The 16,001-nt window shown below is 43.8% G+C and overlaps 1 protein-coding gene and 1 pseudogene across 5 annotated transcripts in view; both read left to right on the forward strand.

Annotated features, from left to right (window-relative positions):
* Positions 1–16,001, forward strand: part of DOCK8 (dedicator of cytokinesis 8) — a 205,680-nt gene that overhangs the window by 121,345 nt on the left and 68,334 nt on the right. For all 5 annotated transcript variants that reach the window (XM_020289294.2, XM_020289291.2, XM_020289296.2 and 2 more), the window contains 8 exons: positions 2,308–2,425; positions 4,354–4,424; positions 5,463–5,601; positions 6,228–6,329; positions 8,402–8,497; positions 9,678–9,912; positions 12,760–12,924; positions 14,049–14,221. In XM_020289294.2, coding sequence (XP_020144883.1) covers positions 2,308–2,425; positions 4,354–4,424; positions 5,463–5,601; positions 6,228–6,329; positions 8,402–8,497; positions 9,678–9,912; positions 12,760–12,924; positions 14,049–14,221 — 1,099 coding nt within the window. The remainder of the gene's footprint in view (positions 1–2,307; positions 2,426–4,353; positions 4,425–5,462; positions 5,602–6,227; positions 6,330–8,401; positions 8,498–9,677; positions 9,913–12,759; positions 12,925–14,048; positions 14,222–16,001) is intronic.
* Positions 9,413–9,565, forward strand: LOC142874726 (uncharacterized; annotated as a pseudogene).

Here is a 16,001-nt window from a genome sequence, read left to right on the forward strand (position 1 = left end):
AATGGTCAGGAAAATGTTTTCACATCCTTCTTACCAGACTCTGTACAGGGATTCTGAGCACAAACCACCCCCTAGCCCCTCGTGGTTTGCAGGGGATACTCTGAATGGGTCCTGTGTTGCATGTCAGCTTTGTGACACGCCTCCCTCTTTGTTTGTACATCTGGCCCTAAAGGATTCACCTGGGGCAGTCTGATGGCCCTTGGTCAGGAGCAGGTCCACTCAGCCCCTTCACTCGGTCCTGTCCAGGGTCATGGTGATTAGTGTTGTCATTGGTGATACTGTAGTAGTAGCAAGGAAGAGTGGTGGGAAAATCCTTGGATTTATGCAAACATTGGTACAAAAAGACCATTTTCACACACACACACACACACACACACACACACACACACACGCAGGATCAATCTTGTTATCACCACCAAGAGGTTAGAGTTGAGAGAATAGCATCCGTGTCAGCCTAGTCCTTCTCTTTCAGTTTTCTGGTTCCTTACTACCCCAGACTTCACTGGCTAAATAGATTTTAACTTTCACCTTCTACCTCATACTTGACTATTGACTTCACTCTTTTCCAAGGAATATAATTTGCATTTAAATATGGACCCAATAGGGTAGCATTGATTACTTTATGTGACTATATCTATTAAAGATGAGAAATCTGCCTGGTGTAGTTGTAGAGATCTGTACTGCCCAAATTCATGTGCATAGATCAGTGGTTCTAAACTGGGGTGATTTTGCCCACCAAGGGTTATTTGACAAGGTCCTAAGCCATTTTTGAGTGTCACAACTGAGTGGGGGAGAGATACTGCTAGCATCTAGTGGGTAAAGGCCAGGGATACTGTTGAACATCCTACAATGCACTGTATGGTCCCCCACAACAAAGAATGCTCAAACCCTAAACATCCATTGTGGCCAGGCTGAGAAACCCTGGTGTCAATAAACATGTAAATCCTTATAAAGTCTTACACGAACCTACATTCACGGAAGGATAATTTGGTAACCTGGACTTCCCTCTTGGTCACTGTTCTTGTGGTATCCAGTTCACACAGAGGTCATTTTGTCATTTGGAAGCCCTTAGGGCAACATGACTGACGCTAACTAATTGAACCAGCATTTAATATATAGTTAACAATCAACTATTGATAAGACCCAGAAAATTAAGGCAAGGTTGTCCCTAAGAGGTGTCAAGATAACACAGTATGCAAAGGCCATCCTTACCATTTTAGTGGGAATATAGCACAGTGGATAAGGGCATGACTCTAGCACTAGACTGTCTGGGTTCAGTTTCCGACTCTGCCATTTTGAGATATGATTTGGGACACATTATTTAACGCCTTTATATCTCATTTTTTCCTCTTTTGTGACATGGGGATGATAACATGGGGATGATGAAAATAATAATAGTAGCTATCTATAGAAAAAGTATGAGGATTAAATAAGTTAAGAAATATGAAATATTTGGAACATTGGCTTGACTTGGGATAAGTCCTATATAAGTGTTAGTATCATTATTATTGTTTCTTTGAGTCAGGAATACACTTCATCAGATATATACACATTCATTCCATAATTCAACAGATTTACTTAGCACCTACTATGTCCCACGGACTATTCTAGCTGCTGAAGATATATCAGTGAATCAAAAATATCAGGTAAAAATCCGTGTCCTCATGGAGCTTACGTTTTAGTGGAATTTACTGGTAATAATGCAAATAGAAAGAAAAATGTATGCAAAGTATGCTTAGCCTAGTACCTGTCCTAAAGTTGTTGAATGAATGGATATGTTATTCATATTGTTGTTTTGTTGTTATTGTTACACAGCAGTTGAGCTTGGAGGTTTGAACCATCATCTCAGATAAGAAAAGAAGCTAAACTAAAAGTGCAATGCCAGTAAGAAGTTGAAACTACTATATAAATATTAAAAAGAAGAAAAGAGGAGGAATCACATAGGCCATGATCGACGGCCATGAATTTTGTTTAAAATGAACTGAACCATTTTTTCTTTCTTACCTGTGTTATCAGAGATAACGATTACCTCTAGGCAAATTTCCACATTCTAAGACATGAAGACCTTCTAAGCTGGGGCAGCCTTATCTTTGCATGTAGCAAAACAGAGAGTAATGTTGGTTATTTTCAGCTGAAGAGGAAGAATCAACAGTAATTCACTGACTCCCCCAACAATCATTCACTTGTGAAAGAAAGCACTCCTTCAGAACAGTCACCCCATGAGCGTGGACCTCAGCATTCACTGAAGAACTTGGTTAAAATAAACTCTAGACCTTGTTCATTGATTCTTTACCTTTTCTTTTCCAGGAATCTTCTCTACGTCTACCCACAGAGGCTGAACTTTGCTAACAAACTAGCATCTGCCCGGAACATTACAATAAAGATTCAGTTCATGTGTGGAGAAGACGCCGGCAGCGCTATGCCAGTAAGGGGGGAAATAAACATTTGCCCCAAGCCAGGGTGGGCTGCACTCCCCTGTCAGTTCACATGGACCAAACCCAGGGCCCATCAGAGCACAGAGTATGTCTATTCCAGGCCAACGCTACTCAGCAGGCGCAAAAGGGCTTTCGTTCCCATGATACTGATGGGGAAACAAAGTCAGTCTAAAGTCTACAGACTAAGTTAAGAAAGAGACTTTTAAATACAGATCATTTTAAAGGACTGAAAAAAAAACCATAGTCTTTCCACATTACACAGAAGACCACGCCACTCCTAAAGCATGCAAAGTAAAGAGCTGGCCCGGTGTGTCTGCTGTGTTTGCCGAACATTTTCCATGTACACACTGCATGACACGCTTACTCAAGCCTCAGACCACATCTATGAATAAATATAAGTACTGCCTAATAATAATAATCACACACCAGCTCAACACCTTTTAGGAATGGGCCTTCACCCTGAGGCAAAAAAGAAATCAATCAATATATAATGCAGTGTGCTCTTGTTATCAAACAAATGGTCTCACTAGCCGATGCCCAGAGGCCAATACTATGGCACCAGCTTTTGATAAAAGAAGGACTTTATTATGATACCAGCCAGCAAGGAGACAGGAGACAGTCTCAAATCTGTCTCCCAAGTTTGGGGTGTGGGGCTCAGAGGGCAAGGGAAAGGATTTAGGAATACCAGCTTGGCAGGGTCTGCATAGGGGGCTATAAATTGGACCATTTACAATAAGATTTGTTGAGGTAGATTTTAGCCATGGACCTTCCAAGCCAACAGATCCCTCATTTCTGCAAGAGTTCTAGCATTCAGGTTCTAGTCACTTCTCAGTCTTCTTGGTGCCACGGGGAGGACTTCTTGGTCCGGTGTTGTTAGAGGTCAAAGCTTTTTCTATCCCGCACACCTAGGCTACATGACTTGCAGTTTGGGGCTCTGTTATACCTACAAGGTAACTTGACATTCTGTTATCAAGAGAATAGGCCCAGTTTATGCTGGTCTCATGATTACACTCTCAGGAACCCAAAATGCCAGAATTTATTCTTTTTGGCCATCTGCCATTAAATGAGATGGTGGTTAGTTATTACGACTTTCCATAAGCCATAGAATTCAGTTAATAAGCTTTTCTACTAAAGTAATTTTTTCCCCAGTGCTTCCATTCTTTAAATATCTACCTTTTTTTAAACCTTCTTCCCAATGTCCCACCTATCTTCCTGATGCAAGGTGTCCTCTTGCAACGGTGGTAGGATCCTCCTAGTCCCCTCTGCTCTGGCCCCTGGCAGGTTACCACCAGGGCTGCCGCACATCCTGTATGTAGCTAAGATACCCAGCCAAGGAGCCAGTGGGGGCTAAATTCTAGCCTCTTCTCCACCCACTGAGCCCTGGGACCTGGCATGGGGATTACTGCATCTAGAAGAGGTGGCTTTTTTTCTTTGCTCAAAGGTAAGTCTGCTTGTCAATCATGTGCATCCTAAAGGCTGCTTCAAGCCTTAGGAGATATCTTTTTTGTAAATATTACAAACATGTGGACAGGGCAGTGAAGATCCACATCACCCCCAGTGCCCAGGCCCATGTCTTTGGAAAGAGAAGCACCTGCTCCAGGGCTTTCTCACCGAGGGCAAAAGGATGTGTTTTTGCCCTGTTGTGTAGACCTCTAGGTAATAAGGCAGAGTGGAGAGAATGCTGGTTTTCCAATCTCACAAACCTGTGGGCCTTGGTCACTAATAAAGCCTCTTAAAACCTCAGTTTCCCTTTCATAGCCAGTTCTTCAGCACTGGTATGGTTGGACCAGTTGTAGAATCCAGAACTCTTAATGTACAAACTATAGCTCTGTGAGACCAGAACATCCTATTGGCCTGACAACTGTCAATTTTCTATACCCAAATGTCCAATTTGATCCTTTCTGTATTTGGTGAACAGGTCATCTTTGGAAAGTCCAGTGGGCCTGAATTTCTGCAGGAAGTGTACACAGCCATTACATACCATAATAAGTGAGTATATTTCAGAGTTCTAAACATAGGCCAAGATTGTTTTATTATCTCCTGGCTTTTCTGAGTCCCCTGGGTGATTCCTCCCAAAAGCTTTGATAATTCAGGGACTAAGGGACAAAGGAAACTCATGCCAGTTCCATGATTCTGTGCTGGAGATGCACAGCTCTGCCATTAACTAAAAGTGAGAGAAGAACATATCTTCAAGAATCCAATATGGCTTTGACCCTTCTGGAGCCTTCTGTTCTAGTGTGAAGCAGAGAAATTGTCTAATGTTAAATAAATAAATTTCCTAACTTGCTTTGAGGTACTGGAGGGGCTTTGCCTTGTTGTGTCCCCGTCTTCCCTACCACTCCACACCTGCTCCAGTCCATACTCTAAGTTGTCCAGAGGAAACATGGAACCCTCCTTACTGTATCCGCAAATTGAGTCACAGAATAATGTCTACACTGTTATATTCATGTTCCACGGGTAAGGGAGGGACATCTGTGCAGTGTCAATTGGGTTTGATCCTGGCCTGCTAACCTTGGCCCGTTTAAGCGCTTCATTTGACCACATCCCAAGGTCGGGATGAGGATTAGGTGAGGTAATGTACATGAAGCTCTCAGTAAAGTAGGACTCCGTAATTCAGTGAAATTTCCTCCCTGCATCATCCATTTGTTTCTGTGGTCCCTTGATGATGGCTGACAGGGTGCCAAGCTCTGTTCTCAGGGTGGAGGTGGACAGGGGAGGTCACAGCAGGACTCAGAACCTCATCCCCTTTTCAAATTACCTTGTTGGGTTTTTCCATCACGTGGGGGGAGTTGTTTTCCTGACAAAGCCTTTCGTTGGCTCAAGGTTTAATGTAAGTGAAGGGTATCTAATAACATAGGCTTGGGCTCAAGGACTTGCAGCTTAGGAGCAGAACAATGTAAAATGAAAAGTACTAACAACAAGCAGGCAAGTTCGGAGGAGCAATGGTTCCGTGGTGTTACAATTTATAGTCAGAGAAGCCATCATTCATGCTAAAAGCTATTTGTGTATAATGTGCTTTTGAAACAGGTCTCCTGATTTTTATGAAGAAGTGAAAATTAAGCTCCCTGCTAAGCTCACAGTAAATCACCACCTCCTGTTCACCTTCTATCACATCAGCTGTCAGCAGAAGCAAGGAGCCTCCGTGGAAAGTCTCCTGGGATATTCAGTGAGTTGTTTTTAGCTTGCCGGCTCACCCTGCAGTTGTTGGTGCTTCCAAGGTCCCTGCAGAGATAAACAACGAAATTCCATTCACTTGCTTTTCTCTTGTCAGAAGTAGCAAAACATGCTAAACCAGATCACAGCAAAAAGCAGAAATGATTTGACTTAGCCAATGTCAAATTTCAGGAATGGAAAGCTAGCGGGTGATAGATATTGAAAGAATATTTATTTTTTTTTTAAAAAAGCATTGCAATGTCCATTATTTCTAAATTTAATATGTGCACTTCACATATACAACTAGCTCTTTTCCCCCCCAAGGGGGAATAAAAGTTATTTCTTTAAAAAATATAAAAGGTAAAATAAACATTAATGTTGTTCAGACACACACAAACATTGGCTGTGAAGAAAAATGCTACTGCTTCGGCTCTGAAAGCAGTAAATCATCGATATTACCATCTCAGGAGCTCTCAGGGAATTTTAAATGCAAAGAACTTGATAGAAATTACTGCCAAAAAGAGCCCCGGTCAATATCTAATCATTGTTTAGTTGCATTTGATTATTGTGAGCTAGATAAATTGCCGGAATTATGTGCTGTAATAAATACCACTTTATTCTTTACATCATCTGTTTCAGTGGCTGCCAATTCTCTTAAATGAACGTCTTCAAACTGGATCCTACTGTCTCCCGGTTGCCTTAGAAAAATTGCCACCCAACTACTCCATGCATTCTGCCGAGGTAACCAGCTGTTTCCTGTCCCACCGTGGTCTTGGACCACCTCCCCAGACCCCCTTCCTGTTCTCTTAGATGTGGCTGAGAACGCTCATCATGTTTTCTGGAGCACACGGTGTCTTCTGAGAGAGCACACTGTTCTGATAGGACGGGAGGGGGTAACAACTGCCTGTGCAACCTCATGCATTTAGATGTCACCAGATCAGACCATTTAGTAGAGGCAACCTGTATCCAAGGCGGCATTACCTTGCATTATCTACCACAGAGGGGTTCTCAGAAAAATAAATTGCAGAAGAGGAGGCAAACTGAGCCCACTTGTGATAAACAACTGCTCCTAGCAAGGATGCTTATGAAAGATTCTCAGGCCAGATTCCATCCATTCCTTCTCTGGATCAATTGTCACAGCCCCCAGGAGGATACGACCAGGCCAGTTTTATTCCTCTAAAGATCCCAGTGCCAATAGCCTTCTCCCTTCCTGTTTCCTGCACTCCCTCTTGCCCATCCACTCTGCCGCATTGCACCCATTTAAAGAGACCCCAGGGGACTCTCCATCCTGCCCACATCAGCACTACTATCACATGCCTCAGTCCCTTGTATAGGTTTACATTAATAAGTATTATTTTGAAGCAAATCCCAGACATCATATCATTTCATTTGTAAACATTTTAGTATGTATCTTGAAAGATAAGGACTCAGACTGGGCACAGTGGCTCACACCTGCATTCCCAGCACTTAGGGAGGCCAAGGCAGGAGGATCGCATGAGGCCAGGAGTTAGAGACCAGCCTGGGCAACATAGTAAGACCCCATCTCTACAAAAAATATGAAAATTAGCCAGGCATGGTGGTGCACACCTATAGCCCCAGCTACTGGGAAGGCTGAGGCAGGAGGATTGCTTGAGCTCTAGGAGTTTGAGGTTGAGCAATTATGGTACCACTGCACTCTAGCCCAGGCAACAGAGCGAGAGACCTTGCCTCAAAAAATGAAATGAAATGAAAATAGTACATCTATGGCTCACATTATATTTCCATAGGACAGTTCAGTTTGGGATCATAGATGGCAAACTCTTGTGCCCACAGGAGTAACATAGATGAATGCCAGGGTCTGGTGGCATTTGTTCACTCTGGAGATTGCCCCATCTAAAGGTCTGGCTGCCCCTCGGCTGTACAGATTGGTTCCATGCTGGGATACAAGGCTAGTGTTTTCATGTCTTCCAGTTCTCAAATGAGGTTAGAAAAGCAGTCATTTATATGAAATTTTCTAACTTCCTAATGTTGGCAACTAATTCAAAAAAGTTTCCAACACTCTGTGGGTCAAACAGAACTTGTCTGTGGGCTGGGGCGAGCTTTGGGCCCCAGTTCGTGACTCTGCTTTAGATAGCTCCAAAGGTCTCCGTCCCATGCACACGTCCATCCACTCTTGCACGTACAGCACGCTTCCTTCCATTAAAATGAAAAAGATAAAACCCAGGCTAGGCCCTCCTCACTCAACACTGAACGGCACCTCCAGAGGAATTCAATTCCAATGCGAATTCAAAGCAAGAAACTCTCTCTCAGGCCTACACACATATTGATACATAAATGGTATAAAAGAGTCACTATGAGTAATTAAATCAGGAGCCAAGCATCCCTGCTACTTGGAAACACTTTTTTAAGCGGGTGCTCAAAAGCTTTAAAATTTTACGTCTTGTAAAGACATTCTATACTTTGTCCTGACATTCCTGATTAATAGAAAAATTGCTGGAAGATTCCTTTTGTTTCAGTTTCTAGAATCCAGGATCATAGATGCTGGGTGGGAGCTTAGAGACACACCACTCAGTTCACTCTTCCTCTTGTGGCACGAAAACACTGGGGCCCAGAGAGTTTAATTGTCTTGTCAAAGTAAAAATAACTAGTTTGGGGCAGAATTAAAAACTTAAACCCAGAGTTCCTGACTCCAAGGTTAGCTACAATAGTTTTCAGGAGAGTTTTGTATTTGTATAATCCTGGCATTTATAGTCAAATCGCTTTGCAGTATTTGTTTATAAACAGAAAAGGGGATTGGATTACTAATCTTTTTTTTTTTTTCCTCTTTAACACAGAAAGTCCCTTTACAGAATCCTCCCATTAAATGGGCTGAAGGACATAAGGGAGTATTTAATATTGAAGTGCAAGCTGTGTCTTCTGTTCATACCCAGGTAAGGACCATCAAGGCCAACTTCAGATCAGGCCCAGATGGCTAACAGTGAAGGCGGAGATGCAGCAGAGAAACCTTCTAAGGACAGGCACCAAAACAAAACAAAAAAATCAGTGAAAATCTTTGTCTACAGATAAATGAAAAACAACCTTAGTTCTTTGTGGAGACTTGCAAGCCTACTCAGGTTTCATTTGTCATTTGAATAAAAAGACCTTACAAAAATGTTTAGCACCTAAATGAGAGAACCTAGTAGCTGTCAATTGAGAAACTTTATGGGGAGACTGGATCTGAAAGAGTTTGTCTACTGTTATCTCACTCCCCTCTGTAATTCTGCCAATTTCCCAGCCTTTGGAAAAAAAAAAAAAAAAATCCATACTCCCTCTTTGCCTGCCACTGTCATCTGCTTAGGCCCCTTTCTCGGCAGTGTGTTTACCTGGTGTGCTGACCTCTGCTTACAGAACGTGCCAGAGCCTACGCTATTTTGTCTTTAGTTAATAATTATTGAGGGGTCCTATTTTGTGTACCGTATTCTATGACAAAGTTCATAGCCTTGGTCTGAAACATCATGTCTTAGAACCTGTGGTCTGAAACCCTGGATAGGACCAGTTCTACCCATAAAGAGCTATTCGGGCCGGGCGCTGTGGCTCACGCCTGTAATCCTAGCTCTTGGGAGGCCGAGGCGGGCGGATTGCTCAAGGTCAGGAGTTCAAAACCAGCCTGAGCAAGAGCAAGACCCCGTCTCTACTATAAATAGAAAGAAATTAATTGGCCAACTGATATATATATAAAAAATTAGCCGGGCATGGTGGCGCATGCCTGTAGTCCCAGCTACTCGGGAGGCTGAGGCAGAAGGATCACTCAAGCCCAGGAGTTTGAGGTTGCTGTGAGCTAGGCTGACGCCACGGCACTCACTCTAGCCTGGGCAACAAAGCGAGACTCTGTCTCAAAAAAAAAAAAAAAAAAAAGAGCTATTCGACTCATAGTGTCCCATGCCAGAGCAAACTGTGGCCCCAAACCATTGCCTGGCCTGTGTCCGTAGGCTCCTGGCACTGAAGTGGGTTGCACAGTAGAAAAAAGAAAAAAGAAAAAAAAAAAAAAAGAGCTATTCGATTGTGTTTGTGAATCCATTGGTGAACACTGATGGGATAAGACCCCATGATGCCTGCTTTCTGCCTTCCCAGGACAATCACCTGGAGAAGTTCTTCACCCTCTGCCACTCCCTGGAGAGCCAGGTGACCTTCCCCATCCGCGTGCTGGACCAGAAGATCAGTGAGACTGCGCTGGAGCACGAGCTGAAGCTCAGCATCATCTGCCTGAACTCCTCCCGCCTGGAGCCGCTGGTGCTCTTCCTGCACCTGGTGCTGGACAAGCTGTTCCAGCTGTCCGTGCAGCCCATGGTCATCGCCGGCCAGACAGGTAAAGCCTGCGGGGCTGGGAGAGGCCAGGAGCGGGCAGGCGCTGCCCTGTTTAATGAAACATCATCTTCCAGAAGTCTGGGGACAATGGGATCTTCCTTTCCACTGATGATGTGAGTTCAAGGGAGGCCAAGTTCAGTGCTATTTTATTGAGACTCTCTGCATGTTTAAAAAGAAAAAGAAACATTAAAACAGGGTTCTTAATATCATAGCTTTTTTTTCCCCATAAACTCCATTGCATGATTACAGGCAGTCTTTCAAATTATCTTCCTAGTAATTTATGGCTTTATTTTGCCTCTAAGATATTAATATTTTTGTTTTCTTTACTAACAAAGAAATAGAACATTTTAAAGAAGTAAGACAACGCATATTAAATGGAGGGAAGGAACTCTCTAAATTGAAATGCAATGTGACCACCTTTTTTATTGAAATACAATACCCATACCATAAATTCACTATTTCAAAGTGTACAGCTCAGTGGTTTTTAGTATATTCACAAGGTTGTGCAGTTATCACCAACCACTATCTAATTCCAGAATATTTCCATCAACCCTAAATGAAACCCCACAGCCTTTAGCAGTCACTCCCCATTCACCCCGCCCCCAGCCCCTGGCAGCCACTCATCTGTTTTCTCTCTGACAGTCTATTTTAAATGCTTAGTTTTAGCAAATTAAATACAGTATATGTCAAAAGCTTATATTGGAGGCATGACCAGGGTCCAGGGTGGACTGGCTGGTGTAGGCATCTTCATTTGCCACTGTTTTCAGCTGTGCTGATAAGGTCCTTTGCACTCCAGTGCAGAAGATGTTTTGGGGTACCATTCGCGTGCCCAGCACTGTGCTAAAATCTGTAGCCTTTGCGACCATAACTAAGAGCATCTCAGACCTCGGAGGACCCACAACACAGCTAAGAGCCAGCGGCACAGGACAGAAGTCCTCAAAGGGCCGCAGTGAAATATTGCGGGGGTGGTGGGAAGGGTGGTATCGAAGAAGAGAAAGCGAAAACACTCACCTGGGAGGACGCAGGAGGCCCCTTGAAGAAGGTGACCTGGAAGGAGGGGTAGAGTGAAAGCGCCCAAGGTGGGGCCATGCAGTGGACATGGCACCAGCAGAGACCCAGAAGAGCACGGGAGTGCTGGGAACGAGGCCAGCTGCACAGTCAGGCGATGGAGTAGGAGCAAGTGCTGAAATGGGCTGCGACACAGAAGTGGGGGAGCTTTCAGAGCTGGGAAGGGCATGTCCTCCTTATCCGTGCTTTGCATCACATCCTAAGATGCATCTTTTGTGGTTATGCAGATAAGATATCCTGGGTCCTAGGAGGCCGAGGCGGGCAGATTGCTTGAGGTCAGGAGTTCGAAACCTGCCTGAGCAAGAGCGAGACCCTGTCTCTACTATAAATAGAAAGAAATTAATTGGCCAACTAATATATATATAGAAAAAATTAGCCGGGCATGGTGGCGCATGCCTGTAATCTCAGCTACTCAGGAGGCTGAGGCAGGAGGATTGCTTGAGCCCAGGAGTTTGAGGTTGCTGTGAGCTAGGCTGATGCCACAGCACTCACTCTAGCCCAGACAACAAAGCAAGACTCTGTCTCAAAAAAAAAAAAAGACATCCTGAGTCATAGACTAACTGTTCCTCCAGGCAGCTATTGCCTCTCCAGCTCGATTCCCGCAGAGCAGAAACCCCTGCCCTCCTTCAGTTCCCTTCCATGCCCCCACTTATGTGGCACACTGCTTTGTGTCTTCCAGCTATTGAATGCAGACTTGTCCCTAAACAAAATGTTTATTTACATATTTTAAGCTTTTTCTCCATAGCAAGTTGCCATCTTGCACGAGGGCACCACGGAGTGTTGGCACAGGCAGACTAAGTGGAGGCACTTAGTCTGCAAGCCTTTATTCAGAACCTGCTCTGTGTCTAGCACAGCGGGGGGAGGGGATGGACAACAAAGTATGAGAAATGCACCTTGCCCATGAAGGATTTCCAGCCTTCACAGAGAGACTGAGTTTCCCACCAGAAATAGCTAGAGAATCACCTAATTCAGTTACACTTAAGCCCTGTACTATGAATTGTCAAAGGCTTCATGGAGGAGGTAGAACTTGTGCTAAGCATCGAAGGGTTGGTGTGATTTTGCAGTTAGGAGCAAGGAAGGCTTGCTAGGTGAGGACAACAGCATGCAAAAAGTCACAGAGGTGAGAAAGAGTGGCCATGTGACAGGACAATGGGATGATTGCCTCCTTTTAAGGGAAGTTGAATATGAGTAGAAAAGGATAGTGTGTTGGATAAGTAGGTTTGAGCCAAATGCTAGAGGTTTGGTACGCCAGACCCAGAGGGCATGTACAGTAAATCAGTAGTTTGTATTCACCTCCTGTGGGGACTGCCATGATGCACATGCATTTTTAGGTTAATCTGCGCAAGAATCTGGGTTGTGCAACTGCACATCTCAAATCACAGCGTATATACGCATCACCTGGGCACCTTATAAAAATGCAGATTCTCACGCGGTAGGTCCAGGGTGGGGGCCTGAGATTGTGCATTTCTAAGTAGTGTCTTGGTGATACTGATAATGTCAGTCTGCAGCCCCCGCTGAGTGGCACCAGTTACAGCCTGGTTTAGAGAGGGAAGACATCTGGACAGTCATGTCTTTGTCATGAAAAACATCATGCCACTCAGTGGCAGCAGGAGGAAGATCTAAAGAGGGAGTGGGGACATCATCTATGGCAGACAGAGCCTGCATCCTGGAGCTCACCAGAACAGCTTCCCCTGCCGGGGCCACCACACCGACCAGCCTGGTTACCCTGGTCGGTGGTCAGGACACATTGGCACTGCCCTTTTTTCTCTTGATTTCTCAGCCAACTTCTCCCAGTTTGCCTTCGAGTCCGTGGTGGCCATCGCCAACAGTCTGCACAACAGCAAGGACCTGAGCAAGGACCAGCACGGGCGGAACTGCCTGCTGGCCTCCTACGTGCACTACGTCTTCCGCCTGCCGGAGCTGCAGAGGGACTTACCCAAGTCAGGTAGCATTGCCCCAAGGGCGGGGGCTGGCGGGCAGGGCACCCCCACCTCCACCCCACTGCTGTGTCATCCAAGATAAAATAAAACACCCAAAAGTTCCATTTTATTTTTCAGAATGATACAAAACTTACATGAATGCTGAAATTTAAAAAATTTCTCTCTAGATCTTTCTTCCTGGCCTCTTTTTATGCTCTAGGCCCACTTTGCCTATTTGATAAACTCTCACTGGTCTTTATCCAGTTGCTGTTATAATTTGTGGTTCAGTTGGGGATCTCTTTTTTAAAAGATGGAAAAGTGCCGACTAATGCCTAGGGTTCTAGGATAATAATGATAAGGAAAATAACATACATCCAGTGACAGTGGTTCTTAACCTTTTCATTATGAAAAAATAAATCCCTGTTCTCATTTTCCTCAAACTGAACTTTTGAAATAATCGATTTCCCCATGGTCCGTATGATATAAGAAGTGAATCCATGAGTTCCCAAAATTCCAGGCCTGAATAAACTTGTCACTTATGTTAGTCTGTGAACCCTCATTTCAAGTAAATTTGTAATTTTGATTGAGTTTTTTAAAATTCTGGTGGTATCTGATAAACTCACAGAAGTGTTTTTAAAAACATCCCAGTACTTAAAGATGAAACATATCCATACATTGCATATGCTGATCCTCAGAACGTTCAGGTGACTCTATGGATTTTTGAATCTCAGGAAAGCTGACTGCATGAATTAAAAAGTTGTCATCACTTAAATGTCAGTAAATAAAAAATATCCATATTTTCAGCTTCTTATGAGAAATCAGAAGCCCTGGCAACCGCGGGGCGGGGGCGAGTCTGATTCCCCATGGCAATAATAGGCTGGAGCTGAGTAGCACCCTCTGCCTTTGGGTGAGACAAGCGGCTCCAGTTTACCGCAGTCTTCACCACTCCCTAGTGCCTCAGACCCTATCTACTCCCCCACGAAAGAATGCCTCCCTCTCCACTCCACCCTAGCATTTGATAATAAGACCTTAATTCCAAGGCCTAATCTAGTGGGTTTTCGTCTACCCTGTCCCTCTTCAGTTCCTTCTTAAGTCAGGAAGTGACTCTGGTCCCCTTTCTGTTGACATGTCCATGCCCGGCGGGGTGCAGGTGCCCCCCCTGCCCTCCCTGACCCCCGCTACCACACGTACGGGCGCACGTCCGCTGCTGCCGTGAGCTCCAAGCTGCTGCAGGCCCGGGTGATGAGCAGCAGTAACCCAGACCTCGCCGGGACCGCGCACTCCGCGGCGGACGAGGAAGTGAAGAGCATCATGTCTTCAAAGGTAGGGAAGATGTCAAACCCTGGAAGGGGACACAGGTCTTTTTTATTTTTTAAATACAAATTGGAGAAACAACACAAAAACAACCACAACTGCTGCCCTCTTCTTGGTCAGACGCTTTAATCTTCAGCTTTAGAGCAACGAACGTGCTTTCCTTTTGGGTGGATTGAGACCACCTGAAAGATGCGGTGACAAGACTGGCATTTGAGGATCTGCTCAGAACTAGTTAGCTCTGGTAAAATACTTCAGAGCATCGCTGGTTTAGCCACATGGAGTTAGTGAATACCAGAAATTTTATTTTCAAGGAAAATAAATTTTGCTTTTGCTTTTCTTAATGCCTAGAAAGGTGGTTTTTAATTTTGTTTTGTGTGAGGGTTTTTTTAAACATCTTCCTTTGACATTCATTAGCAGCCACAGGTTGATTGTCCTATATAAAGATCCCAAGGAGCAACACCAAATTTTCTAAACAAATAAAGGGTTGATGACTTGCCCTATATTATCTCTCCTTCCATGAATTCTTTATTTTTTTCTTGATCGACTTTTTATTATCAAATAGCTTTAGATTTACAGAATTGTGACTGTAGTACAGAAATGTGTTATAGACCCTGTGCTGTTTCCCTGTGAACATTTTATAATAGAATGATACATTTGGCACAATTAATGAACCAGTATTAATGCAATATTATCATTAACTTGAGTTCATTGTTTATTCACGTCTTCTCAGTTTTTCTCTAGTGTCCTGTTTCTGTTCCAGGATCCCATCCAGAGTAATACATGACATGTTGCAGTCATGTCTCCGTAGGCTTCTCTTGCCGGTGACAATTTCTTAGACTTTCTTTTGTCTTTCATGACCTTGACAGGTTTGAGGAGCAATAGGTAGATTGCTGAACGTCTCTCATTTGGAATTTTTTTTTTAAATTATGACATAATTCTCATCCCATACTCTGGGAGGCCAAGGCGTGCAGATTGCTCCAGGTTAGGAGTTCGAAACCAGCCTGAGGAGTTCGAAACAAGCAAGAGAGAGACCTCGCCTCTACTATAAATAGAAATTAATTGGCCAACTAATATATATATAGAAAAAATTAGCCGGGCATGGTGGTGCATGCCTGTAGTCCCAGCTACTCGGGAGGCTGAGGCAGAAGGATTGCTTGAGCCCAGGAGTTTGAGGTTGCTGTGAGCTAGGCTGGCACCACGGCACTCACTCTAGCCTGGGCAATACAGTGAGACTCTGTCTCAAGAAAACCCCAAAAAACTAAGGTAATTGAAATGAAATGGTAGCCTGAATTGTATTACAGAACAGAAATAAGACATTAGCAGAAAAATTGGTATAGTCTGAATAAAGTCTGTGGTTTAGTTAATGGTAAGCCATCAGTGTCAATGTCTTAGTTAGGACAAACGTCCCCTATTATATAAGATATCAACATTAAGGGAAACCAGATGGAAGACATGTAAGAACTCTCTGTTGTTCCTTTGCAAAGTCGTACCTTTGCAACTTGTCTATAAATCTAATAATAACTATAACAATTTAATCATTCCAAAGTTAAAAGTTCAATTTAAAAAGGTAAACCTCATCCCTTTCTAATTACTTTGCTACATGTTGCTATTATCTGTATTCTTGAGGTGTTTACACCAGTTGCATCTATATGGTAGAAATGTGATACAATGGTTTGCTACTGTACATCTCTTCCCAGCTCTGCATTTCCATGATGTCATGTTGGTAGATGGAAATCAGCCATGATGGAGATATTTACAGCACAGAAATTGGCAAATGCTACAAATTAGC

Source organism: Microcebus murinus, chromosome 12 (genome assembly GCF_040939455.1).
Source record: "Microcebus murinus isolate Inina chromosome 12, M.murinus_Inina_mat1.0, whole genome shotgun sequence".
NCBI lineage: Eukaryota > Metazoa > Chordata > Mammalia > Primates > Cheirogaleidae > Microcebus > Microcebus murinus.